The sequence below is a fragment of the Salvelinus alpinus genome, chromosome 13 (assembly GCF_045679555.1).
Source record: "Salvelinus alpinus chromosome 13, SLU_Salpinus.1, whole genome shotgun sequence".
NCBI lineage: Eukaryota > Metazoa > Chordata > Actinopteri > Salmoniformes > Salmonidae > Salvelinus > Salvelinus alpinus.
The window spans coordinates 51,872,026-51,899,992 of NC_092098.1; the positions used below are offsets into that span (position 1 = coordinate 51,872,026).

Below are 27,967 nucleotides of genomic sequence, written 5' to 3' on the forward strand. Positions count from 1 at the left end.
TTGATAATATGCATTTTACAGCGGTCATTACGTTTTAGTCTTTCTTCATTTAAAAAATAAGTATATTATTATTATACTTGTGTCACGGGTCACATAAATATCAATGCATTATTTTGAATGCAATAGGCTATATATAAAGAATCAAATAACTTATGTAAAATATTATACAAATAAATCAAGATACCATAAATTACATATTGGCAGAGTTTGCTAAGGGCTGATCAAGTGTTTGACGAGCAGATAACACCCACGGGCCTAACCATTGACAAACGTTTTCCTAACTCAAAGCGTGTAAACCCAAGCGTTGATGTCAATGGGAGTTTCATACACCCGTTGTTTTCTTGGCTGGCTCTATCTTCATATGGTTACGTTGTTCATGACATCATAATAAAAATCAAAAGACTGTCAAAAACAATCATATATTAGCCAATTAGCCCACACCCCAGTCTTTGTATATCATTGAAGAGCAGATGCTAAGGTTTCATTTTATAGCCTGTAAATATTCAAACAGGTATTTCTATGCATACAGGTAAGCCATTACTGGTGAGTCTACTTCCCTACGAACGTATCTTATAGCAATAGTGTCTTACTACTCCAAACAGCGCGAAATGCAATGACAGCCTATACTTGTACCAAACAGGTTTGCAACTAGTGAGAAGATAGTTCATGACCCATGTATTGACTTGGGAGAATGAATCATCCAGAACCCCATATAAAGTCCTTGTGTAACAGATGACGTGTTGTGCCTGTCTGTGGCTGTTCACCAGCAGACAAGAGGGGTTTACGTGGGCCTCCGGATTCTACAGATAGTAGCCTACCTCACAGTGGCCCCAAACCTGAGTACAGACATCACTATGTGGGCCATCTGGACTGGACTCTCCCTGCCTGGCTGCCTGTCAGCCTGGTCTGGTGTGCATCCCAAATGGCACCCCCATTCCCTACTTAGTGCACTTATTTAAAACAGGGTCCTTGGGGCTCTGGTCAAAAAGTAGCACACTATCTAGGGAATAGAATGCTATTTGGGATGGATCCTGGAGACATTTTGAAGACCATTCTCTGCCAACTCTAGGCTAATGGACTGGACATCACCATAGCCAATGCACAACGAAGACAAAAAACCTGACAGACAGCTTTATAAACGTGCCAACATATGTCCTCTTTTTAATTTGAATACCAGTATGCAAATGAACAAGGATTTCAGCTCTCAGTAGCTCTCAGTCGGATCCCTGTTCCTGTACCTGTTACGCCCTCATTTTGATGTTCCTCTCTCTCAGCGCTTTCTGTTCCATTTCAATCAAGTCTTCTTCCAGTAAGTCACTCAGAATCAGAATGGCCTCGGAGTACAGCTGCTGCAGCCTGCAAGGGGACGATCTTTTTATTGCATATCTCTTCATCACACTTTAGTTACCTTACTTTTCATAACTATAGCCTCTAGAATTAAACGTAACTTAGTCATTACAGTAGCTAGATATCAGCACACACACACACACACACACACATCACCCTTTCATTTTAGCGTACATAAGGCAGTATTATCAATGCCTTATATCAACTGAAAGTGTTTTTGCTATAAAAAATACATAAACCGTGTGTACAGATTTATGGTCTATAGTATAATCATTTAGTTGTAGATTTCTTAGGATGTGGTTTCATCATTTGAACCTGAAACAAAATGACAACCAAAACTGTTGGTTGTTTGGATGGTGTAAAAAAGGTGTAGAAGACTGGATGACGATGGTGCATGTTGTTACAAGCCCTACACCGACAGAACTACTATAATCACGCAGGTCCAGAGGAAAAAAAATGTAGTAATTACCCAAATCATCATCTTTGCGTCAAACATAATATTTGACGAAGTTGACACGTGACATTCATTTAAGGATTATATATTATATATTATGGTACCGAGTCTACTATCGTTAGGTTAAAAATATGAGACTTCATTATGCAAAATTCACATCATTAGATGTGTCCATTTCTAAACAGGATATTCATAGAAAAACAGCTTATAAATGTTTCCATAACATCCAGGTTTCTAGGATAAGACAGAAAAACATAGTTCTGATTTGAAAAGTGCCTGCGGTCCATGTATTGAAAAAGAAAGTCAACAACAGCAATTCAAACAGAGAGTTTTTAATACACGTGTAGAATGTTATTTCCGATCCCTCTGTCTCCACTTCATGGCTGTCATAAAGCTCTCTCTCTCAAACCCTATTCTCTTCCTACTTTGCACAAACACTCAACTGAGTAAAAAATAAAAACCGATCTGTCTTTATAACTCTCGTTTACTGTCCGTTTGCCCCTCACAGAAGAATCATTAACCCTTTATAGGAGAGAGTCTGTTTGGCTGTGACCCAGATAGGACTCTGAGTGTGTGTGTGTGTGTGTGTGTGTGTGTGTGTGTGTGTGTGTGTGTGTGTGTGTGTGTGTGTGTGTGTGCGCGCCTAGATAAAAGGTCTCTGAGACAGACGTTTGGTGGTAAGCTAGCTCAGTTAACAATACATTTAGTGCTTGGTGTACTGCGTCCCAAATTCCATCATGCACTATATAGAGAATAGGGTGCCATAGGGCTCTGGTCTATAGTAGTCCTACTTGTTCAGACCGTAAGGTGCTGTAGGGTTCCTACTTGTTGGTAGTGGTGTCCTGGTGATCCAGGGTGGTCAGGTAGATGTCTATGAAGGACATGCTGGTAGACAGGTCCTCCATCACAGTGTAATCGGTGTGACGCAGAGACTTGTTGAACTGTTCCACTAGCTTGGTGAAGTTGCCTGTCTGTATGGAGGGAGGAGAGCGCACCGGGGTTCAAACGCTATTCAAAATCTTTAAAATAGCTTTAGCATTTCCTTTAGCCTGTGACTAATTATATTGGTTTCATTGCGCCAGGCATGCTCAATCAAGCCTAGATTAAGTATTTGAAATGATTTCAAATACATTTTGAACCTAGGTCTGGAGAAGAGCTTGTTAAGTAGCTCATGTTTGGATGTCTGTCGCAAGTGTCATTCACAAAATGGCTAGCGGTGTCAATCGTCACAAAATGGCTAGTGGTGTCAATCGTCACAAAATGGCTAGCGGTGTCAATCGTCACAAAATGGCTAGCGGTGTCAATCGTCACAAAATGGCTAGCGGTGTCAATCGTCACAAAATGGCTAGCGGTGTCAATCGTCACAAAATGGCTAGTGGTGTCAATCGCCACAAAATGGCTAGCGGTGTCAATCGCCACAAAATGGCTAGCGGTGTCAATCACCACAAAATGGCTAGCGGTGTCAATCACCACAAAATGGCTAGCGGTGTCAATCACCACAAAATGGCTAGTGGTGTCAATCACCACAAAATGGCTAGTGCTCCAGGAGGTGGGCACACAGGGTGAAAAAGTCAAGAATCAAGGCAACACCTGTTTGTGCATCGGTATCCCACAACGTCAACCAACCGTAGTCCTAACTAACATTAGGGGCTCCCGAGTGGCGCAGCGGTCTAAGGCACTGCATCTCAGTGCTAGGGCATTGTCACTACAGACCCTGGTTCGATTCCAGGCTGTATCACAACCGGCTGTGATTGGGAGTCCCACGGGGGCGGCGCACAATTGGCCCATCGTTGTCCGGGTTACGGTTTGGCCGGGGTAGGCCGTCATTGTAAATAAGAATTTGTTCGTAACTGACTTGCCTAGTTAAAAAAAAAAAAATGTTATAGTCTAAACCACATGTTCTAAATACCATCCTATTCCCTTGCACTCCTTTGGACCAAATTCCTATAGTACACAGTATGAGTGTCACCTGGCTCTGGATCAGATTCCTGATCTCATTCTTCTGTCTCTGGATGATGGCGTGTTTCTTCTGGGTCAGCGAAGCCTCCCGTTCACTTTGTACCTCATTCTCAAAACGCCTCGTTGCATGCTGGAGAAAACACACGGCAATTGGATTGGATTCCTAGCTACGATTTTTGCAACTGGTTTTCAAATCTGTAAATGCATAATTCCTAGAGCACTGTATATTAACCCCTAAAAAGCCGATTGAAACACCTGTGCATCAAAAGTGAATAGTTCATATTAAGACCAATACGTACATGAATTACAACATTATTTGAAATACAAAATTGTCTTTTTTTTTTTTGTAATTTAAGAACTTTTCCCCGTATAAAAACGGGTAGCTTTTTCCTTAAACCAGTTGCTAAAAGCCGTCCACGGATCTCAGAGGCTAAGATCCGTGTTTATTTTCTATTACCTTGTTATGTTTATTCAGAGATCCATTACTACCCACGCCACATGGTGGAGGACGGAAATAACACTTCACACACTAGCTAAGAAATAGATTACATTATCACGCTATAGCAGCTACCCAAAGGAAACCCAGAGGGCCTCCCTATTCATCCATCCCCTCACTCTGGATGTGTCCCAAACGGCACCCTATTCACACACACACACACACACACACACACACACACACACACACACACACACACACACACACACACACACACACACAGCCTGACACACACACACACAGCCTGACACACACACACACACAGCCTGACTGACACACACACACACACAGCCTGACTGACACACACACACACACACAGCCTGACTGACACACACACACACACAGCCTGACTGACACACACACACACACACAGCCTGACTGACACACACACAGCCTGACTGACACACACACACACACACAGCCTGACTGACACACACACACACACACAGCCTGACTGACACACACACACACACAGCCTGACTGACACACACACACACACAGCCTGACTGACACACACACACACACACAGCCTGACTGACACACACACACACACAGCCTGACTGACACACACACACACACACACACAGCCTGACTGACACACACACACACACACACAGCCTGACTGACACACACACACACACAGCCTGACTGACACACACACACACACACACAGCCTGACTGACACACACACACACACACAGCCTGACTGACACACACACAGCCTGACTCACACACACACACACACACACACAGCCTGACTCACACACACACACACACACACAGCCTGACTCACACACACACACACACACACACACACACACACACACACAAGGGTTTCTTTATTTTTACTATTTTCTACATTGTAAAATAATGGTGAAGACATCAAAACTATGAAATAACACACATGGAATCAGGTAGTAACCAACAAAAAAAAAGTGTTTAACAAATCAAAACATTTTATATATTGTGATTCTTCAAAGTAGCCACCCTTTGTCTTGATAGCTTTGCACACTCTTGGCATTCTCTCAACCAGCTTCATGAGGTAGTCAACTGGAATGCATTTCAATTAACAGGTGTCCCTTGTAAAACGGGAAGGAAATATTCCACAGATTAATGCATTTGAGCCAATCAGTTGTGTTGTGACAAGGTAGGGGTGGTATACAGAAGATTATGGCAAGAACTGCTCAAATAAGCAAAGAGAAATGACAGTCCATCATTACTTTAAGACATGAAGGTCAGTCAATGCAGAAAATTCCAAGAACTTTCAAAGTTTCTTCAAGTGCAGTCAAAAAAACATCAAGCGCAATGATGAAACTGGCTCTCATGAGGACCGCCACAGGAAAGGAAGACCCAGAGTTACCTCTGCTGCAGAAGATAAGTTCATTAGAGATACCAGCCTCAGATTGCAGCACAAATAAACACTTCAGAGTTCAAGTAACAGACACATCTCAACAACAACTGTTCAGAGACTGCGTGAATCAGGCCTACATGGTCGAATTGCTGCACGACTACTAAAGGACACCAATAAGAAGAAGAGACTTGCTTGGGCAAAGAAACACGAGCAATTTACATTAGACTGGTGGAAATCTGTCCACCGGTCTGATGAGTCAAAATGAGATTTTTGGTTCCAACTGGTGTGTCTTTGTGAGACACAGCGTAGGTGAACAGATGATCTCCGCATGTGTGGTTCCCACCGTGAAGCATGGAGGAGGAGGTGTGATGGTGCTTTGCTGGTGACACTGTGATTCATTTAGAATTCAAGGCACACTTAACCAGCATGGCTACCACAGGATCCTGCAGCGATACGCCATTCCATCATTTGTTTTTCCAACAGGACAATGACCCAACACACCTCCAGGCTCTGTAAGGGCTATTTGACCAAGAAGGAGAGTGATGGAGTGCTGCATCAGATGACCTGGCCTCCACAATCACCTGACCTCAACCCAATTGAGATGGTTTGGGATGAGTTGGACCACAGAGTGAAGGAAAAGCAGCCAACAAGTACTCAGCATATGTGGGAACTCCTTCAAGACTGTTGGAAAAGCATTCCATCTGAAGCTGGTTGAGAGAATGCCAAGAGTGTGCAAAGTTGTCATCAAGGCAAAGGGTGGCTACTTTGAAGAATCTCAAATATATTTTTGATTTGTTTAACACTTTTTTGGCTACTACATGATTCCATATGTGTTATTTCATAGTTTTGATGTCTTCACTATTATTCTACAATGTAGAAAATAGTAAAAATAAAGAAAAACCCTAGACTGAGTAGGTGTGTCCAAACTTGACTGGTACTGTAGGTATATATGTACACAGTGCATTCGGAAAGTATTCAGACCCCTTCCCATTTTTCCCATTTTTCCCATTTTGTTTATTCTAAAATGGACTAAATAACAATTTTTCCTCATCAATCTAGACATATTTTTGCAAATGTATTAAAATAAACAGAAATACCATATTTACATAAGTATTCAGACCTTTTGCTATGAGACTCGAAAATTGAGCTCAGGTGGATCCTGTTTCCATTGATCATCCTTGAGATGTTTCTACAACTTGATTGGAGTCCACCTGTGGTAAATTAAATTGAATTGACATGATTTGGAAAGGCACACACCTGTCTATATAAAAGGTTCCACAGATGACAGTGCATGTCAGAGCAAAAACCAAGCTGTGAGGTCGATGGAAATGTCCGTAGAGCTCCGAGACAGGATTGGGTCAAGGCACAGATCTGGGGAAGGGTACCAAAAATATTCTACAGCATTGAAGGTCCCCAAGAACACAGTAGCCTCCATCATTGTTAAAAGGAAGAAGTTTGGAACCACCAAGACTCTTCCTAGAGCTTGCCGCCAGGCCAAACTGAGCAATCGGGGGAGAAGGACCTTGTTTAGGGAGGTGACCAAGAACCCGATGGTCACTGACAGAGCTCCTCTGTGGAGATGTGAGAAACTTCCAGAAGGAAAACCATCTCCGCAGCACTCCACCAATCAGGCCTTTATGGTAGAGTGGCAAGACGGAAGCCACTCCTCAGTAAAAGGCACATGACAGCCCGCTTGGAGTTTGCCAAAAGGCACCTAAATGTCTCTCAAACCATAAGAAACAAGATTCTCTGGTCTGATGCCAAGCTTCACATCTGGAGGAAACCTGGCACCATCCCTATGGTGAAGCATGGTGGTGGCACCATCATGCTGTAGTGATGTTTTTCAGCAGGAAGGACTGGGAGACTAGTCAGGATCAAGGGAAAGATGAACAGAGCAAAGTACAGAGAGATCCTTGATGAAAGCCTGCTCCAGATCTCAGACTGGGGCGAAGGTTCACCTTCCAACAGGACAACGACTATAAGCACGCAGCAGAGACAACACAGGAGTGGCTTCGGGACAAGACTATGAATTTTCTTGAGTGGCCCAGCCAGAGCCCTGACTTGAACCCGATTGAACATCTATGGAGACCTGAAAATAGCTGTGCAGCGACGCTCCCCATCCAACCTGACAAAGCTTGAGAGGATCTTCAGAGAAGAATGGGAGAAACTCCCTAAATACAGGGGCGCCAAGCTTGTAGCATCATACTCAAGAAGAATCGAGGCTGTAATCACTGCCAAAGGTGCTTCAACAAAGTACTGAGGAAAGGGTATGAATACTTACGTAAATATTTTCAATACATTTGAAAAAATGTCTGAAAACCTGTTTTGGCTTTGTCATTTTGGGGTATTGTGTGTAGATTGATGAAGAGGGAAAAAATGCTTTTTAATCCATTTTTGAATAAGGCCGTAACGTAACAAAATGTGGAAAAAGTCAAGGGGTCTAAATAGTTCCCGAAAGCACTGTGTTTTTGATTTTGATTTAACAAGGAAAGTCAGGTAAGAACAAATTCTTATTTACAATGACGGCCGACACCGGCCAAACCCAGACGACGCTGGGACAATTGTGCACCGCCCTATGGGACTCCCAATCACAGCCGGTTGTGATACAGCCTGGATGTGTGTGTGATATATATATATATATATATATATATCTCTCTATGGGCCCTGGTTGAAAACTGGTGCACTATAAAGGGAATTGGGGGCTATTTAAGATGCAACCAGCCAGCCATGTCTCACAACCAGGAAGTTTACTGGACATTTTATGCTTGAGAGAATTATAATTTTTCTATGTAGAGGAATAAAAGAAGGTGTACAATGTTATTAACTCCCCTGCCACTGCCGTCCTCTACCTCTCCTCTCCTTCACACACACTCTCTGGGGTATTTGGATTGCAGAGTGCTGGCGGTGCAGTGCTATGTAAAACTGAAGTTGTAGGGAGTGAACAAATTATATCCCGAGGCCGCATTCATTGTAACCGGGGACTTTCCAAATTTCCTCCTGAAATTCTATCAACACATCTCCTGTCCTACACGCGGAGAGCATACGCTTGACAATTGTTACTCTCCCCTCCGGGACGGCTACAAGGCCCTCCCCCGCACTCCCTCTGGCAAATCAGATCAGGGCTCCATCTTGCTCCTCCCCTCCTATAGGCAGAAACTTAAGCAGGAAGCACCAGTGGTAAGGACTGTTCAAGGTTGATCTGACCAATCAGAATCTATGCTTCAAGACGGTTTTGATCACGCGGACTGGGAAATGTTCCGGGTCGCCTCTGAGAATAGTATAGTAGGACTCGGTTCATCAGGAAGTGCATAGAGGATGTTGTTCCCCCTGATGGTTAGAACTTATCCAAACCAAAAACCCGTGGATAGATGGCAGCATTCGCACAAAACTTAAAGCGCAAACCACCGCATTTAAACACGCAAGGTGACTGAGAACATGGACAAACAGAACCTCCGTAAGGCAATCAAAGAGGCAAAACGACAGTACAGAGATGATTTGAGTCGCAATTCAACAGCTCAGACACGAGACCCATGTGCCAGGCACTCCAGACAATCATAGATTATAAAGGGATAGCAAGCCAAGTCGCGGACACTGACGCCTTTCTCCTGGACAAGTTTAACACCTTCTCCCACTTCGAGGAAAACAACACAGAGCCGCCGACGTGTGCCCCCATCGCTCACGAGGAATGTGTGCTCCCGATCTCCGTGGTTGACCTAAGACATTCAAGCTTGTTAACCCTCGCAAGGCTGCCAACCCAGATGGCATCCCAAGTCACTCAGAGCATGTACAGACCAGCTGGCTGGAGTGTTTACGGACATATTCAATCTCTACCTATACCAGTCTGTTGTCCCCAATTGCTTCAAGATGCCCACCATTGTTCATGTACCCAAGAAAGCAAAATGTAACTGAACTAAATGACTATCCCCTAGTATTACTCACTTCTGTCATCATGAAGTGCTTTGAGAGACTAGTTAAGGTTCATATCACCTCCACCTTACCTGACAACCTAGACCCAATACAATTTGCATACCGCCCCAACAGATCCACGGACAACGTAATCTCCATTGCACTGCACACTGCCCTATCCCACCTGGACAAGAGGAATACCTATGTAAGAATTATGTTCATAGACTACAGCTCAGCCCTCAACACCATAGTGCTCTCCAAGATCATCACTAAGCTCTGAACCCCTCCCTTTGCAACTGGGTCCTGGACTTCCTGACGGACCGACCTCAGGTGGTGAAGGTAGGCAACAACATCTCCGCCACACTGATCCTCAACATGGGGGCCCCACAAGGGTGTGTTCTCAGCTCCCTCCTGTACTCCCTGTTCATCCATGACTGTGTGGCCACACACGTCTCCAACTCAATCATCACGTTTGCTGACGGCAACAGTGGTACACCTGATTACCAACAACGATGAGATTCCAGGAAAATAACCTCTCCCTCAGACGACAGCGTGGTGAAGAAGGCGCAACAGCACCTCTTCAACCTCAGGAGGCTGAAGAAATTTGGCTTGGCCCCTAAGACCCTCACAAACTTCTACAGATGCACCATCCTGTCGGGCTGTACCACCGCCTGGTACAACAACTGCACCACTGGGCTCTCCAGAGGGTGGTGCGGTCAGCCCAACACATCATCCAGTGCACACTGCCTGCCATTCAGGACATCTACAGCACCCGGTGTCACAGGAAGGTCAAGAAGATCATCAAGGACCTCCGCCACCCGAGCCATGACCTGTTCACACTGTTCATACCATCTAGAAGGTGGAGACAGTACAGGTGCATCAAAGCTGGGACCAGACTGATAGAATCTGTTTATCTCCAGGTCATCAGATTGTTAAACAGTCATCACTAGCTGGCCTCCGCCCAGTATCCTTTCCTGAACCTTAGACATTGTCACTAGTCAGATACCAGCCAGTAATCTACCCTGCAACTTAGAGACACCTGCCCAATGTACATAAAAGTAATTAAACACGGGTCACTTTAACAATGTTTACATACTGTTCACTGAGTACTGCCCCTATATATAGGACCATCCACCCTTACCTGGGATATGGATGCATGAAGACCTGACGTAAGAATAAATAAATAAAAATCACCTGGGAGCATGAATGCAACTGAATGCATTCAACTGAAATGTGGCTTCCACATTTAACCCAACCCCTCTGAATCAGAGAGGTTTACATACTGAATCAGAGAGGTGCGGGGGGCTGCCATAATCGACATCAACGTCTTCGGCGCCCGGGGAACAGTGGGTGGGGATCCTAATAAAATACCAAGTGGGGACAGCCAATGTATGTGAATGGTGTGTATGCACAGTATGTGAATAGAAAATGTGTTTACTGCAGTAGTTATATAGGATGAACCATGACTAGAAAACAGTATATGCATACAGTATAAAGTGGGTAAAACAGTATGTAAAATTAAATAGCTGCCTTGTTAACAACAGATTTTTCATCTGGTCAGCTCGGGGATTTGATCCAGCAACCTTTCGGTTACTGGCCCAACGCTCTAACCACTAAGCTACCTACTGCCTCCACACTCTAACCACTAAGCTACCTACTGCCTCTACACTCTAACCACTAGGCTACCTACTGCCTCTACACTCTAACCACTAGGCTACCTACCCCCCCTACACTCTAACCACTAGGCTACCTACCCCCCCTACACTCTAACCACTAAGCTACCTACTGCCTCTACACTCCAACCACTAGGCTACCTACCGCCCCTTCACTCTAACCACTAAGCTACCTACTGCCCCTTCACTCTAACCACTAGGCTACAACAGTGTTCAGCATTTTCTATTTAATTTTATATACTGTTTTACCCACTTTATACTGTATGCATATACTGTTTTCTAGTCATGGCTCATCCTATATAACTACTGCAGTAAACACATTTTTTATTCACATATTGTGCATACACACCATTCACATACATCGGCTATTCCCACTTGGTATTTTTTATTTATTTTTTGGTATTTTATTAGGATCCCCATTAGCTGTTGCAAAAGCAGCAGCTACTCTTCCTGGGATCCACACAAAACATGAAACATAATACAGAAGGACGTAATACAGAACATCAATAGACAAGAACAGCTCAAGGACAGAATTAGACTTTTTTTAATTTAAAGGCACACGTAGCCTACATATCAATGCATACACACAAACTATCCAGGTCAAATAGGGGAGAGGCGTTGTGCCGCGACGTGTTGCTTTATCCGTTATTTGAAACCAGGTTTGCTGTTAATTTGAGAAATATGAGATGGAAGGAAGTTCCACGCAATAAGGGCTCTATATAACATGGAACGCTTACTTGAATTTGTTCTGAATTTGGGGACTGCGAAAAGACCCCTGTTGGCATGTCTGGTGGGATAAGTGTGTCAGAGCTGTGTGTAAGTTGACTATGCAAACAATTTGTGATTTCCAACAATGTTTCTTACAAAAAGAAGTGATGCAGTCAGTCTCTCCTCAACTCTTAGCCAAGAGAGACTGGCATGCATAGTATTTATATCAGCCCTCTGATTATAATTAAGAGTAAAACGTGTTGCTCTGTTCTGGGCCAGCTGCAGCGTAATTAGGTATTTCCTTGCAGCACTGGACCACATGACTGGACAATAATCAAGATTAGACAAAACTAGAGCCTGCAGAACTTGCTTTTTGGAGTGTGGTGTCAAAAAAGCAGAGCATCTATTTATTTTACGGACAGACCTCTCCATCTTTACAATCATTGAATCTATATGTTTTGACCATGACAGTTTACAATCTAAGGTAACACCAAGTAATTTAGTCTCCTCAACTTGTTCAACAGCCACACCATTCACTACCAGATTTAGCTGAGGTCTCGAGATTAGGGAATGATTTGTACCAAATATAATGCTCTTAGTTTTAGAGATGTTCAGGAACAGTTAATTACTGGCCACCCATTCCAAAACTGCAACTCTTTGTTAAGGGTTTCAGTGACTTCATTGGCTGTGGTTGCTGATGCGTATATGGTTGAATCATCAGCATACATGGACACACAGGCTTTGTTTAATGCCAGTGGCAGGTCGTTGGTAAAAATAGAAAAGAGCAGAGAGTCTAGAGAGCTGCTGTGTGTTACACGACACTTTACATGTTTGACATTAGAGAAGCTTCCATTAAAAGAAAGCCCTCAGTTCTATTAGATAGATTGCCATATCGTGGATTCAGAGCTGAGGTTGAAAAGCCCATAACAAGTTTTTTCAACAAGTTATGGACAATACAATCAAAGGCTGCACTGAAATCTAACCGGACAGCTCCCACTATCTTCTTATTATCAATTTATTTCAATCAATCATCATTCATTTGTGTCAGTGCAGTACACGTTGAGTGCCCTTCTCTATAAGCATGCTGAAAGTCTGTTGTTAATTTGTTTACAGAGAAGCATTGTATTTGGTCAAACACAATTTTTTCCAGTTTGCTAAGAGCTGGTAGCAAGCTTATGAACTCAGCAAAAAAAGAAACGTCCTCTTCACTGTCAACTGCGTTTATTTTCACCAAACTTAACATGTGTAAATATTTGCATGAACATAACAAGATTCAACAATTGAGACATAAACTGAACAAGTTCCACAGACGTGTGCCTAACTGAAATGGAATAACGTGTCCCTGGGTCAAAATCTAAATTAACAGTCAGTATCTGGTGTGGCCACCAGCTGCATTAAGTACTGCAGTGCATCTCCTCCTCATGGACTGCATCAGATTTGCCAGTTATTGCTGTGAGATGTTACCCCACTCTTCCACCAAGGCACCTGCAAGTTCCCTGACATTTCTGGGGTGGCCCTAGCCCTCACCCTCCGATCCAACAGGTCCCAGACATGCTCAAAGGGATTGAGATCCAGGCTCTTCGCTGGCCATGGCAGCTCCAGAGTACAGGCCTAGGTGTAATGCTCATTCCTTCCTTATTTGGATTTTTACAAATTATCTTTGAACGACAGGGTCCTGAAAAACGGACATTTCTTTTTTTGCTGAGTTTAGGTCTGCTGTTAGAACCAGTAAAGGCCACTAACACTCTTGGGTTGCGGAATTACTTTGGCTTCCCTCCAGGCCTGAGGACAAAGACTTTCCTCTCATCTCAGATTAAAGATACGACAGATAGGAGTGACTATAGTCAGCTACCCTCCTCAGTAGCTTTCCATCTAGTTGTCAATGCCAAGAGGTTTGTCATTATTGATCGAAAACAATTTTTCCACCTCTCCCACACTAACTTTACAAAATTATAACTTGCAACGCTTTTCTTTCATTATTTGTTTTTTTATGCATGAATATAATTGCTCACTGTTCGTTGTTGGCATTTCCTGCCTCAGTTTGCCCACCTTGAAATAAATCATTAAAATAATTGGCAACATCAAATGGTTTTGTGATGAATAAGCCATCTGATTCAATTAAAATGGAGTTGAATTGGTCTTTCTGCCCATAATTTCATTTAAAGTACTCCAAAGCTTTTTTCCATCATTCTTTATATAATTGATCTTGGCTTCATAATACAGTTTCTTCTTTTTATTGAGTTTAGTCACATAATTTCTCAATTTGCAGTAAGTCAGCCAGTCAGATGTGCAGCCAGACTTATTAGCCACTCCTTTTGCCCCCGTCTCTTTCAACCATACAGTTTTTATATTCCTCATCAATCCATGGAGTCTTAACAGTTCTAACGTTCAGTCTCTTAACAGGTGCATGTTTATCAATAATTGGAAGAAGCAATTTCATAAATTCATCAAGTGCAGCGTCTGGATGCTCCTCATTAATCACATCAAACCAACACCTATTTTTAACATCAACCACATAAGAGCCACAGCAAAATATTTTGTGTGCTCTCTTATACACTATTTTAGGCCCATTTGTTGGAACTTTGTCTTTCCTGGATATAGCCACTATATTGTGACCACTGCATCCAATGGGGACGGATACAGCTTTAGAACACAGTTCTACAGTATTAGTACAAATGTGATCAATACATGTGGATGATCTTGTTCCTGTAGTGTTTGTAAACACCCTGGTAGGTTGATTAATAACCTGAACCAGATTGCAGGCACTGGTTACAGTGAGAAGCTTCCTCTTGAGTGGACAGCTTGATGAAAACCAGTCAATATTCAGGTCCCCAAGAAAGTAGACCTCTCTGTTTACATCACATACACTATCAAGCATTTCACACATATTATTTAGATACTGACTGTTAGCACTTGGTGGCCTATAGCAACACCCCTAAAGAAAAGGCTTTAGATGAACCTGCAACCACAACACTTCAATAACACTTGACATAAGATCTTCTCTAAGCATTACAGGGATATGGCTCTGAATATATACAGCAACACCTCCCCAATAAGCATTCCTGTATCTTCTATAGATGTTATATCCTTGTATTGCTACTGCTGTATCAAATGAATTATCTAAGTGAGTCTCAGAAAAGGCTAATATATGAATGTTATCTGATGTTATCAAGTTATTGATTTCATTAACCTTATTTCTAAGGCTACATATATTAATATGGGCTGTTTTCAGCCCTTTCCTGGGTAGCTGATCAGAGATAGACTTAATATGGAAAAGAGCAAACAAAGCAAGAGAAAAATAAATAAAAAAATCAGCCGTCAATTAATCAATTGTGTGTGTGTGTGTGTGTGTGTGTGCTGCGGGGTTGAAGCTATGAACCCATAGGCCTGGTTCTCTCATCCCTTCCAGGCTTCTGGGAGGGAGGGTGAACAATGAGCCTGTCATAGCAGATGTAAGCAATGTCCCCACGCGCTCTGGCATCTTTCATGGCTGGGATCAGTTCTTTCCTCTTCTGGCGCACAGCTTCAGGATAGTCCTCATTGAGGAAGATATACGTTCCTCTCAAGTTCTTGGCTCTTTCCAGAACAGCTACCTTGTCCTTGAACCTCAGGAACTTGACCACTATTGGCCTGGGCCTATTACCTGGGCCGGTGGTGGGTTTTCCAGTCCTGTGGGTGACCTCCACCTCAATCTTCCTGTGGTCCATCTTCAGTTTCTCAGAGATCCTTTCTCTCACTTTGTCCTCAGAATCCGTGCTGGTCTCATGTGGAGATTCTGCAATTCCTTCCACAACCATATTGTTCCGCCTTGATTGTCCCTCGAGATTATCATGGATTCACACACAGAACTGATGTCCTCTCGCAATGACTTACAGATTGCTGTCATCTTGCACTTCTCCTGTTGACCCTGGGAGAACTGCAAACTGTTCTTCAGGTTCTGGGCCTCTCTGGTCAGGTCGTCCATTCTTTTATTAGTAGAATCCACGAGTGTTTGGACAAAACACTTTCTTGTTGTTGTAACTGCTTCTAGGTCTCTTTTTGTTCATTTAAAAGATCCTTTACATGTGATAGAGAGACACCACTGGCACTGTCCTCAACGGTACTCCCGCCGGCTTTGGTCTTTGTCATGGTAGCTAGCAACGTTGGTTACCCTGTTACTCCTCACAGTTCCAGACAGGGAAGGTCACGGGGAAGATTGAAAACAACAAACAGCAGGGATCTAGACAGCCACAAACCCGGAACAATCCGCGGTCCCAGCCACAATTGTTAACCACATCGCGGGCTGCGTTCAAGAAAACCCAGCTAGCTTGATATGCAGCTAGCTAGCAGCTAGGCTAGCTGCGATGCCAAATAGCTCCTCAGACCCGTCCTTGGTCGGCAGGATCACTGGAAAGAGACAATCATTCCCAGCAACTGATGACAACTGCGTCGCGGGTTCCAAACTAAGAACATAGCTAGCTACCAAGAACCTTCCAATACACTTTCAAACAACACACTTTTCAAACAAACAAAACCGAGCTCTTCGGTTAAAGAAGGATTTTAAGCCTAAAACAATTGAGACATGGATTGTGTATGTGTGCCATTCAGAGGGTGAATGGGCAAGACAAAATATGTAAGTGCCTTTTATAATGGGGTATGATAGTAGGTGCCAGGCGCACCAGTTTGAGTGTGTTGCTTCAAGATGTCCACCATTTCTTTCTTGGGTACAGGAACAAAGGTAACTGAACTCAATGACTATCGCCACGTAGCACTCACTTCTGTCATCATGAAGTGCTTTGAGAGGCTAGTTAAGGATCATGTCACCTCTACCTTACCTGACACCCTAGACCCACAATTTGCATACCGCCCCAATAGATCCACAGACAATGCAATCGCACTGCACTATCCCATCTGGACAAGAGGAATACATACAGTGGGGAGAACAAGTATTTGATACACTGCCGATTTTGAAGGTTTTCCTACTTACAAAGCATGTAGAGGTCTGTAATTTTTATCATAGGTACACTTCAACTGTGAGAGACGGAATCTAAAACAAAAATCCAAAAAATCACATTGTATGATTTTTAAGTAATTAATTTGCATTTTATTGCATGACATAAGTATTTGATCACCTACCAACCAGTAAGAATTCCGGCTCTCACAGACCTGTTCGTTTTTCTTTAAGAAGCCCTCCTGTTCTCCACTCATTACCTGTATTAACTGCACCTGTTTGAACTTGTTACCTGTATAAAAGACACCTGTACACACACTCAATCAAACAGACTCCAATCTCTCCACAATGGCCAAGACCAGAGAGCTGTGTAAGGACATCAGGGATAAAATTGTAGACCTGCACAAGGCTGGGATGGGCTACAGGACAATAGGCAAGCAGCTTGGTGAGAAGGAAACAACTGTTGGCGCAATTATTAGAAAATGGAAGAAGTTCAAGATGACGGTCAATCACCCTCGGTCTGGGGCTCCATGCATGATTTCACCTCGTGGGGCATCAATGATCATGAGGAAGGTGAGGGATCAGCCCAGAACTACACGGCAGGACCTGGTCAATGACCTGAAGAGAGCTGGGACCACAGTCTCAAAGAAAACCATTAGTAACACACTACGCCGTCATGGATTAAAATCCTGCAGCGCACGCAAGGTCCCCCTGCTTAAGCCAGTGCATGTCCAGGCCTGTCTGAAGTTTGCCAATGACCATCTGGATGATCCAGAGGAGGAATGGGAGAAGGTCATGTGGTCTGATGAGACAAAAATAGAGCTTTTTGGTCTAACTCCACTCGCCGTGTTTGGAGGAAGAAGAAGTATGAGTACAACCCCAAGAACACCATCCCAACCGTGAAGCATGGAGGTGGAAACATCATTCTTTGGGGATGCTTTTCTGCAAAGGGGACAGGACGACTGCACCGTATTGAGGGGAGGATGGATGGGGCCATGTATCGCGAGATCTTGGCCAACAACCTCCTTCCCTCAGTAAGAGCATTGAAGATGGGTCGTGGCTGGGTCTTCCAGCATGACAACGACACGAAGCACACAGCCATGGCAACTAAGGAGTGGCTCCGTAAGAAGCATCTCAAGGTCCTGGAGTGGCCTAGCCAGTCTCCAGACCTGAACCCAATAGAAAATCTTTGGAGGGAGCTGAAAGTCCGTATTGCCCAGCGACAGCCCCGAAACCTGAAGGATCTGGAGAAGATCTGTAGGGAGGAGTGGGCCAAAATCCCTGCTGCAGTGTGTGCAAACCTAGTCAAGAACTACAGGAAACGTATGATCTCTGTAATTGCAAACAAAGGTTTCTGTACCAAATATTAAGTTCTGCTTTTCTGATGTATCAAATACTTATGTCATGCAATAAAATGCAAATTAATTACTTAAAAATCATACAATGTGATTTTCTGGATTTTTGTTTTAGATTCCGTCTCTCATAGTTGAAGTGTACCTATGATAATAATTACAGACCTCTACATGCTTTGTAAGTAGGAAAACCTGCAAAATCGGCAGTGTATCAAATACTTGTTCTCCCCACTGTATGTAAGAATGCTGTTCATTGACTATAGGTCAGCCTTCAACACTGTAGTACCCTCCAAGCTCATCATTACGCTCGGGGCCCAACAAGGGTGCGTGCTCAGCCCGAGCCATAGCCTATTCACCCCGCTACCATCCAGAAGGCGAGGTCAGCACAGGTGCATAAAAGCTGGGACCGAGAGACTGAAAAACACCTTCTATCTCAAGGCCATCAGACTGTTAAATAGCCATCACTTGCCGGCTGCCACCCGATTACTCAACACTGCACTTTAGAGGCTGCTGCCCTATATACATAGACATGGAATCACTAGTCACTTTAATAATGTTTACATACTGCTTTACTCATCTCATATGTATATACTGTATTCTATTCTACTGTATTTTAGTCATTGCTACTCTGACATTGCTCGTCCTAATATTTATAAATTTCTTAATTCCATTCTTTAACTTTTAGAGTTGTGTGTATTGTGAATTGTTAGTTGGGAACACAAGCATTTCATTACACTAGCAATAACATCTGCTAAATGTGTGTATTTGGCCAATAAAATTTGATTTGGTTAACAGACTTATATATTCCGGACTCTGGTCCGGAAGCTAATTTCCTGCAATTCTATCCATTTTTCTATGGGATTGTGTATTTAAAATATTCTAATATTTCTACTATTGTGCATTACATTTTAGTTACACTGTTTATACACAAAGCTTATATATTTATATACTGGATCATTGACATAGCTCATATATATATATATATATATATATATACACACTGCTCAAAAAAATAAAGGGAACACTTAAACACAATGTAACTCCAAGTCAATCATACTTCTGTGAAATCAAACTGTCCACTTAGGAAGCAACACTGATTGACAATAAATATCACATGCTGTTGTACAAATGGAATAGACAACAGGTGGAAATTATAGGCAATTAGCAAGACACCCCCAATAAAGGAGTGGTTCTGCAGGTGGTGACCACAGACCACTTCTCAGTTCCTATGCTTCCTGGCTGATGTTTTGGTCACTTTTGAATGCTGGCGGTGCTTTCACTCTAGTGGTAGCATGAGACGGCGTCTACAACCCACACAAGTGGCTCAGGTAGTGCAGCTCATCCAGGATGGCACATCAATGCGAGCTGTGGCAAGAAGGTTTGCTGTGTCTGTCAGCGTAGTGTCCAGAGCATGGAGGCGCTACCAAGAGACAGGCCAGTACATCAGGAGACGTGGAGGAGGCCGTAGGAGGGCAACAACCCAGCAGCAGGACCGCTACCTCCGCCTTTGTGCAAGGAGGAGCACTGCCAGAGCCCTGCAAAATGACCTCCAGCAGGCCACAAATGTGCATGTGTCTGCTCAAACGGTCAGAAACAGACTCCATGAGGGTGGTATGAGGGCCCGACGTCCACAGGTGGGGGTTGTGCTTACAGCCCAACACCGTGCAGGACCTTTGGCATTTGCCAGAGAACACCAAGATTGGCAAATTCGCCACTGGCGCCCTGTGCTCTTCACAGATGAAAGCAGGTTCACACTGAGCACATGTGAGAGACGTGACAGAGTCTGGAGACGCCGTGGAGAACGTTCTGCTGCCTGCAACATCCTCCAGCATGACCGGTTTGGCGGTGGGTCAGTCATGGTGTGGGGTGGCATTTCTTTGGGGGGCCGCACAGCCCTCCATGTGCTCGCCAGAGGTAGCCTGACTGCCATTAGGTACCGAGATGAGATCCTCAGACCCCTTGTGAGACCATATGCTGGTGCGGTTGGCCCTGGGTTCCTCCTAATGCAAGACAATGCTAGACCTCATGTGGCTGGAGTGTGTCAGCAGTTCCTGCAAGAGGAAGGCATTGATGCTATGGACTGGCCCGCCCGTTCCCCAGACCTGAATCCAATTGAGCACATCTGGGACATCATGTCTCGCTCCATCCACCAACGCCACGTTGCATCACAGACTGTCCAGGAGTTGGCGGATGCTTTAGTCCAGGTCTGGGAGGAGATCCCTCAGGAGACCATCCGCCACCTCATCAGGAGCATGCCCAGGCGTTGTAGGGAGGTCATACAGGCACGTGGAGGCCACACACTACTGAGCCTCATTTTGACTTGTTTTAAGGACATTACATCAAAGTTGGATCAGCCTGTACTGTGGTTTTCCACTTTAATTTTGAGTGTGACTCCAAATCCAGACCTCCATGGGTTGATAAATTTGATTTCCATTGATAATGTTTGTGTGATTTTGTTGTCAGCACATTCAACTATGTAAAGAAAAAAGTATTTAATAAGAATATTTCATTCATTCAGATCTAGGATGTGTTATTTTAGTGTTCCCTTTATTTTTTTGAGCAGTATATACAGTGGGGAGAACAAGTATTTGATACACTGACAATTTTGCAGGTTTTCCTACTTACAAAGCATGTAGAGGTCTGTAATTTTTATCATAGGTACACTTCAACTGTGAGAGAAGGAATCTAAAACAAAAATCCAGAAAATCACATTGTATGATTTTTAATTAATTAATTTGCATTTTATTGCATGACATAAGTATTTGATACATCAGAAAAGCAGAACTGAATATTTGGTACAGAAACCTTAGTTTGCAATTACAGAGATCATACGTTTCCTGTAGTTCTTGACCAGGTTTGCACACACTGCAGCAGGGATTTTGGCCCACTCCTCCATACAGACCTTCTCCAGATCCTTCAGGTTTCGGGGCTGTCGCTGGGCAATACGGACTTTCGGCTCCCTCCAAAGATTTTCTATTGGGTTCAGGTCTGGAGACTGGCTAGGCCACTCCAGGACCTTGAGATGCTTCTTACGGAGCCACTCCTTAGTTGCCCTGGCTGTGTGTTTCGGGTCGTTGTCATGCTGGAAGACCCAGCCACGACCCATCTTCAATGCTCTTACTGAGGGAAGGAGGTTGTTGGTCAAGATCTCGCGATACATGGCCCCATCCATCCTCCCTTCAATACGGTGCAGTCGTCCTGTCCCCTTTGCAGAAAAGCATCCCCAAAGAATGATGTTTCCACCTCCATGCTTCACGGTTGGGATGGTGTTCTTGGGGTTGTACTCATCCTTCTATTCCTCCAAACACGGCGAGTGGAGTTTAGAGCAAAAAGCTCTATTTTTGTCTCATCAGACCACATGACCTTCTCCCATTCCTCCTCTGGATCATCCAGATGGTCATTGGCAAACTTCAGACGGGCCTGGACATGCGCTGGCTTGAGCAGGGGGACCTTGCGTGCGCTGCAGGATTTTAATCCATGACGGCGTAGTGTGTTACTAATGGTTTTCTTTGAGACTGTGGTCCCAGCTCTCTTCAGGTCATTGACCAGGTCCTGCCGTGTAGTTCTGGGCTGATCCCTCACATTCCTCATGATCATTGATGCCCCACGAGGTGAGATCTTGCATGGAGCCCCAGACCGAGGGTGATTGACCGTCATCTTGAACTTCTTCCATTTTCTAATAATTGTGCCAACAGTTGTTGCCTTCTCACCAAGCTGCTTGGCTATTGTCCTGTAGCCCATCCCAGCCTTGTACAGGTCTACAATTTATCCCTGATGTCCTTATACAGCTCTCTGGTCTTGGCCATTGTGGAGAGGTTGGAGTCTGTTTGATTGAGTGTGTGGACAGGTGTCTTTTATACAGGTAACGAGTTCAAACAGGTGCAGTTAATACAGGTAATGAGTGGAGAACAGGAGGGCTTCTTAAAGAAAAACTAACAGGTCTGTGAGAGCCGGAATTCTTACTGGTTGGTAGGTGATCAAATACTTATGTCATGCAATAAAATGCAAATTAATTACTTAAAAATCATACAATGTGATTTTCTGGATTTTTGTTTTAGATTCCTTCTCTCACAGTTGAAGTGTACCTATGATAAAAATTACAGACCTCTACATGCTTTGTAAGTAGGAAAACCTGCAAAATCGTCAGTGTATCAAATACTTGTTCTCCCCACTGTATGTATATATATATATATGAAGAATAATTTGGCTACTAATAATGCAACGATTGATTTATACAGACTAGTTACATTTTAGGTTGTGACGTTATTATACCATGTGGGTGTTGGGAAGGATATATATATATATATATATATATATATATATATATATATATATATATATATATATATATATATATATATATATATATATATATATATATATATATATATACACACACACTTGTAGTCAGAAGTTTACATACACCTTACCCAAATACATTTAAACTCAGTTTTTCACAATTCCTGGCATTTAATCCTAGTAAAAATTCCCTGTTTTAGGTCAGATAGGATCACCACTTTAATTTAAAAAATGTGAAATGTCAGAATAATAGTAGAGAGAATGATTTATTTCAGCTTTTATTTATTTTATCACATTCCCAGTGGGTCAGAAGTTTACATACACTCAATTAGTATTTTGTAGCATTGCCTTTAAATTGTTTAACTTGGGTCTAACATTTCGGGTACCCTTCCACAAGCGTCCCACAATAAGTTGGGTGAATTTTGGCCCATTCCTCCTGACAGAGCTGGTGTAACTGAGTCAGGTTTGTAGGCCTCCTTGCTCACACACACTTTTTCAGTTCTGCCCACAAATGTTCTATAGGATTGAGGTCACGGCTTTATGATGGCCACTCCAAGCCCTTGACTTTGTTGTTCTTAAGCCATTTTGCCACAACTTTGGAAGTATGCTTGGGGTCATTGTCCATTTGGAAGACCCATTTGCAACCAAGCTTTAACTTCCTGACTGATGTCTTGAGATGTTGCTTCAATATATCCACATAATTGTCCTGCCTCATGATGCCATCTATTTTGTGAAGTTCACCAGTCCCTCCTGCAGCAAAGCCCCCCCACAACATGATGCTGCCACCCCCGTCCTTCACGGTTGGGATGGTGTTCTTCAGCTTGCAAGCGTCCCCCTTTTTCCTCCAAATATAACGATGGTCATTATGGCCAAACAGTTCTATTTTTGTTTCATCAGACCAGAGGACATTTCTCCAAAAAGTATGATCTTTGTCCCCATGTGCAGTTTCAAACCGTAGTCTGGCTTTTTTATGGCGGTTTTGGAGCAGTAGCTTCTTCCTTGCTGAGCGGCCTTTCAGGTTATGTCAATATAGGACTCGTTTTACTGTGGATATAGATACTTTTGTACCTGTTTCCTCCGGCATCATCACAAGGTCCTTTGCTGTTGTTCTGGGATTGATTTGCACTTGTTGTTTATAGTTGCATACTATTGTTTGTACAGATGAACGTGGTACCTTCAGGCATTTGGAAATTGCTCCCAAGGATGAACCAGACTTGGAGGCCTACAAATCTTTTTCTGAGGTCTTGGCGGATTTCTTTGGATTTTCCCATGATTTCAAGCAAAGAGGCACTGAGTTTGAAGGTAGGCCTTGAAATACATTCACAGGTACACCTCGAATTGACTCAAATTATGTCAATTAGCCTATCAGAAGCTTCTAAAGCCATGACATAATTTTCTGGAATAAGTTGTTTAAAGGCACAGTCAACTTAGTGTATGTAAACTTCTGACCCACTGGAATTGTGATACATTGAGTTATATGTGAAATAATCTGTCTGTAAACAAATGTTGGAAAAATGACTTGTGTCATGCACAAAGTAGATGTCCTAACCGACTTGCCAAAACTATAGTTTGTTAACAAGAAATTTGTGGAGTGGTTGAAAAACGAGGTTTAATGATTCCAACCTAAGTGTATGTAAACTTCCGACCTCAACTGTATATGGCTGTTCATATCCTTATTAAATCTATGGCTGTACATATAATTCCTAGTATATCTACTGCTGTACATATCATTCTTAGTATATCTTCTGTAAAATTCACCCGGTGTAGATACTGTACATATAGGTTGCATTTGGATTACTGTTACAGTGCTATTTGGATTGTTAATCTTTTACTGTAGTGGGCTAATCAGAGTCATACAGAGTGTTGCTTGGTAGTCTTAAACAAAATGTATACACCTCATACACGGTTATGGGCTTAACAAAAATAAAACACCTGTACCATGTCAGATATAGAGTGGAAATGTATTACATTGAGTTTGTATCCCAATATTACATTTTATATACACATCACAGAAGACTGAAATATAACAAAACCATTTGACATAGAAACACTGGATTTCCGGCTGTTTAAAAAAATATATGTTTAATAATTATGAAATTATGAAGAATATTAATAACATTCCACCCATGAAGCCACTAGGCCACTTGACTGCAGGAAAGGGCTACTTGGATTCGTTCCGACATTTCTTGATTTCGTATATTTCTTTAGTGATTATTTTGTGTACTTGTTTGACATTTTACTCCATTGTTAGGAGCTAGTAACATAAACATTTCGCTGACCCCGCTATAACATCTGCTAAACTGTGTAAACGTTGATTTGATTTTAAAGAGGTGGCCTGGTCGCTTGCTCTCTCCAGGGTGTCAGCTGAGCATAATTATATTGAAGGGTCACATTGCCTGAGAGCCGCCGTCTGGACATCACATCTGACTAAACCCCACAGAGACAGCACAGCACTGAGCTAAGCTGGCTTGGGCCCAGGAAGACAGGACGCATACATAATGGAACCCTATTCCCAATACAGGGCACTACTTTTGACCAGGCACCGTACACTATGTATGGGAATAGGGTCCGATGCCATTTGGGACTCCCATGAGGACAGGGGCCAGAGGGGTTCAACCTGGAGGACAGGGGCCAGAGGGGTTCAACCTGGAGGACAGGGGGGGTTCAACCTGGAAGACAGGGGGCAGAGGGGTTCAACCTGGAGGACAGGGGGGGTTCAACCTGGAGGACAGGGGCCAGAGGGGTTCAACCTGGAGGACAGGGGCCAGAGGGGTTCAACCTGGAGGACAGGGGCCAGAGGGGTTCAACCTGGAGGACAGGGGCCAGAGGGGTTCAACCTGGAGGACAGGGGGGTTCAACCTGAAGGACAGGGGCCAGAGGGGTTCAACCTGGAGGACAGGGGGGTTCAACCTGGAGGACAGGGGGGTTCAACCCGAAGGACAGGGGCCAGAGGGGTTCAACCTGGAGGACAGGGGCCAGAGGGGTTCAACCTGAAGGACAGGGGGCAGAGGGGTTCAACCTGAAGGACAGGGGGGGTTCAACCTGGAGGACAGGGGGGGTTCAACCTGGAGGACAGGGGGGGTTCAACCTAGAGGACAGGGGACAGTGGGGTTCAACCTCAGTAGTAGTAACAACAACGGTGGTAGTCCAGCACAGTACGTACCTGGATCTCCATGATGACCACGCCGATGAACATGTTGAAAAAGACGAAGTAGCCGATGAGGATGAAGACGATGGTGAAGATGCGGCTGTAGTTCATCCCCAGGTCATCAAGGTTCTGCTGCAGATCAGTCCAACCATCCACCTATGGAGGGCAGAGACAATGGGATAAGAGTTGAGAAACTCCAGTAGTTTTCCCAAAATGCCCAAGTATTCCAGAAATCACAGTTGGATGATTCCTGGAATCAAAAGGGAATATGGAAAACCTGGGAATTTGGGGGAAATTACCAGAATTTTGTAACCCTAGATGTTAATTATGCATGTTTCCTCAACATGTGCACAAAACAGACCACAATAGACAGCATGTTGGGAATATTGCAATGAAAGATACTTTTGTAGGAACATAACGTTGACATATTTCATACATGGCAGCATAACAAAATGTCACTGAAAAACAAATGTAAATGTTTAGGTCTACCGGTGGACAGACAGAGGACATTTGGTTCTGCCTACGCCAGACTGTCTACAGCAGGGGTTCTTTTACAGTCTGGGACTCAAATGAGAAATTCACTGTTTTCCTGGGACCCAAGCTCATGAAAACACAACCCCCCCCCCCCTTTTGGGGTACCCTAAGCAAGATTTCCACCAGGATAGGTAGGCTATTCTAATTCATACTCACTGTCACTAAACTGAAAAGTGTGAAGAGTGCATTGCCCAGGTCTCCCCAGTTCTCGGGGTCTCCAGTGTTAGGGTCTCCAAAGTAGTAATATCCAATGATGGCAAAGATGAACATCAGGACGAACATCAGGCCCAGGACATAGACCACACTCTTCATGGTCTTGAATAGCGCTACAACCAAGGCCTGTCAATCAAACAAAAACACAACAAACCTGACACCTGAGTGACCCCAAGAGATAACTGATTAACATTTATTATCCACCATCAACTCTAAAAAGGTATCCAAAGACCAACGTAACAGACACATGTGTATGTATTGAGTATTGTAGGCCTAATGGCGTCATTCTCACCTGCAGGCCCCGAATGAACGACACAGTCTTCAGCACGCGCAAAGAGCGAAAAGCGCGGACGATGCGCATGGTCCCCATTGCACTGGAGTCCCCTCCATCAGCGAACATGGGAACGAATGAAATGACCAAAATAATAGCATCGAAAACATTGTAGCCATTTTTCCAGTAAACCGCTGGGTTAACGTACACCTTCATCAAGAACTCCATGGTGTAAATGGCCATGAAGAATTCGTCTGCAATCTGTTTGATGAAAATAGAGTGAAGGGAGGGGTGGATTTGAGTAGAGGACATATTTGCATACAACAACTGTTACAAAGCTTAGGCTTATGGAACTGTTACATTTTCCCTAAACGTAATTGTGTATGCTTCTATGTCAGTGTTCGCAGGTTTGCTAATTGCAATCAGCAAATTACCCACCTCAAAGAATCCAAAAAGTTTGTATTTCAAATCATAGTCCGTCTCCAAAGCCATGAACAGAGCGTTGAGGATAATCGTGACCATAATCATACCATCGAACAGTGTTTTTTCAGTAATGTTGGCAATGTAATCGTAGAATTCGGTATCTTTTCTCCTGAATAAAAAAAAATTATTTAAAAAATCACAGTAGCCTAGCTAATAACAACTCCACATTTCAAATGAATTAGTCAGAAACATCTGCAAAAAAAACATGTTTTAAGTGGGCCAGCTGCATTGACGGGTAAACAGGCCTCAGAGTCAGACAAGTGTGTGTGTGTCCGATAAAGAGTTATGACATCTAACGTTTAAATGGAACAAAAACAAGTAGTTTTTCTTTAGCCTACACATTCGAACCCGACGCTGTTGCTGCTGCTCTCCCAACAGCGTCCCAGTCAGAGAATCTTCGGAGCGCTATCTGACTTGCTCCCTTTTCAATGATGAATCTAAAATATCCGCTTCCACTTTCTTTGACGTCTGCATTTTGCTCCATCTTCAGTACCAAACTCCTGAGGTAAAAGCACTGACTCTCGTCGAACTCCTCGGAAAAGGGAAAATAACCAGGTAGCACTCAACAACAATGACCTCGCAATGAAATGGAACGTTAAATAAAATAAAAACGTTCATATTGTCACATCACAATTGACACTTCGCTAAGCCCCGCCTAATCATTTTGGGTAACCAATCGCAGCGCTCCGTTGGATAGCCACATCTCTAGCCTATTAGCCTCTTACGAGTCCCCAACAACCGGATGTTCCGGTTTTCAGGAGAAATGGAAAGTGAGCCTGTGACACAACTTCCGCTTTTTGGACTTTAACAAGGTGACACCCTTGAGGTCTAATAAGAAACTGG

The 27,967-nt window shown here is 43.5% G+C and overlaps 1 protein-coding gene across 1 annotated transcript; it reads right to left on the reverse strand.

Moving 5' to 3' along the window:
• Positions 1–1,131: 1,131 nt before the first annotated feature.
• Positions 1,132–27,760, reverse strand: LOC139537890 (cation channel sperm-associated protein 3-like). The gene is made up of 8 exons (XM_071339774.1): positions 27,463–27,760; positions 27,080–27,233; positions 26,663–26,902; positions 26,314–26,496; positions 25,639–25,779; positions 3,771–3,890; positions 2,627–2,772; positions 1,132–1,356 (listed from the first exon to the last, which is right to left on the reverse strand). The coding sequence occupies exons 1-8, from the start codon at positions 27,606–27,608 to the stop codon at positions 1,242–1,244; spliced, it is 1,245 nt and encodes a 414-aa protein (XP_071195875.1). The 5' UTR covers positions 27,609–27,760; the 3' UTR covers positions 1,132–1,241.
• Between the last annotated feature and the right edge of the window lie 207 nt (positions 27,761–27,967).

Coding starts and splice junctions, on each gene's coding strand:
- LOC139537890 (XM_071339774.1), bottom strand. CDS start 27,608: ATGGAGCAAAATGCAGACGTCAAAGAAAGTGGAAGCGGATATTTTAGA. Junction 25,780..26,313: donor CACTTTTCAGTTTAGTGACA/GTGAGTATGAAT, acceptor TGCCCTCCATAG/GTGGATGGTTGGACTGATCT. Junction 3,891..25,638: donor TGGTCATCATGGAGATCCAG/GTACGTACTGTG, acceptor TGTTTTCTCCAG/CATGCAACGAGGCGTTTTGA.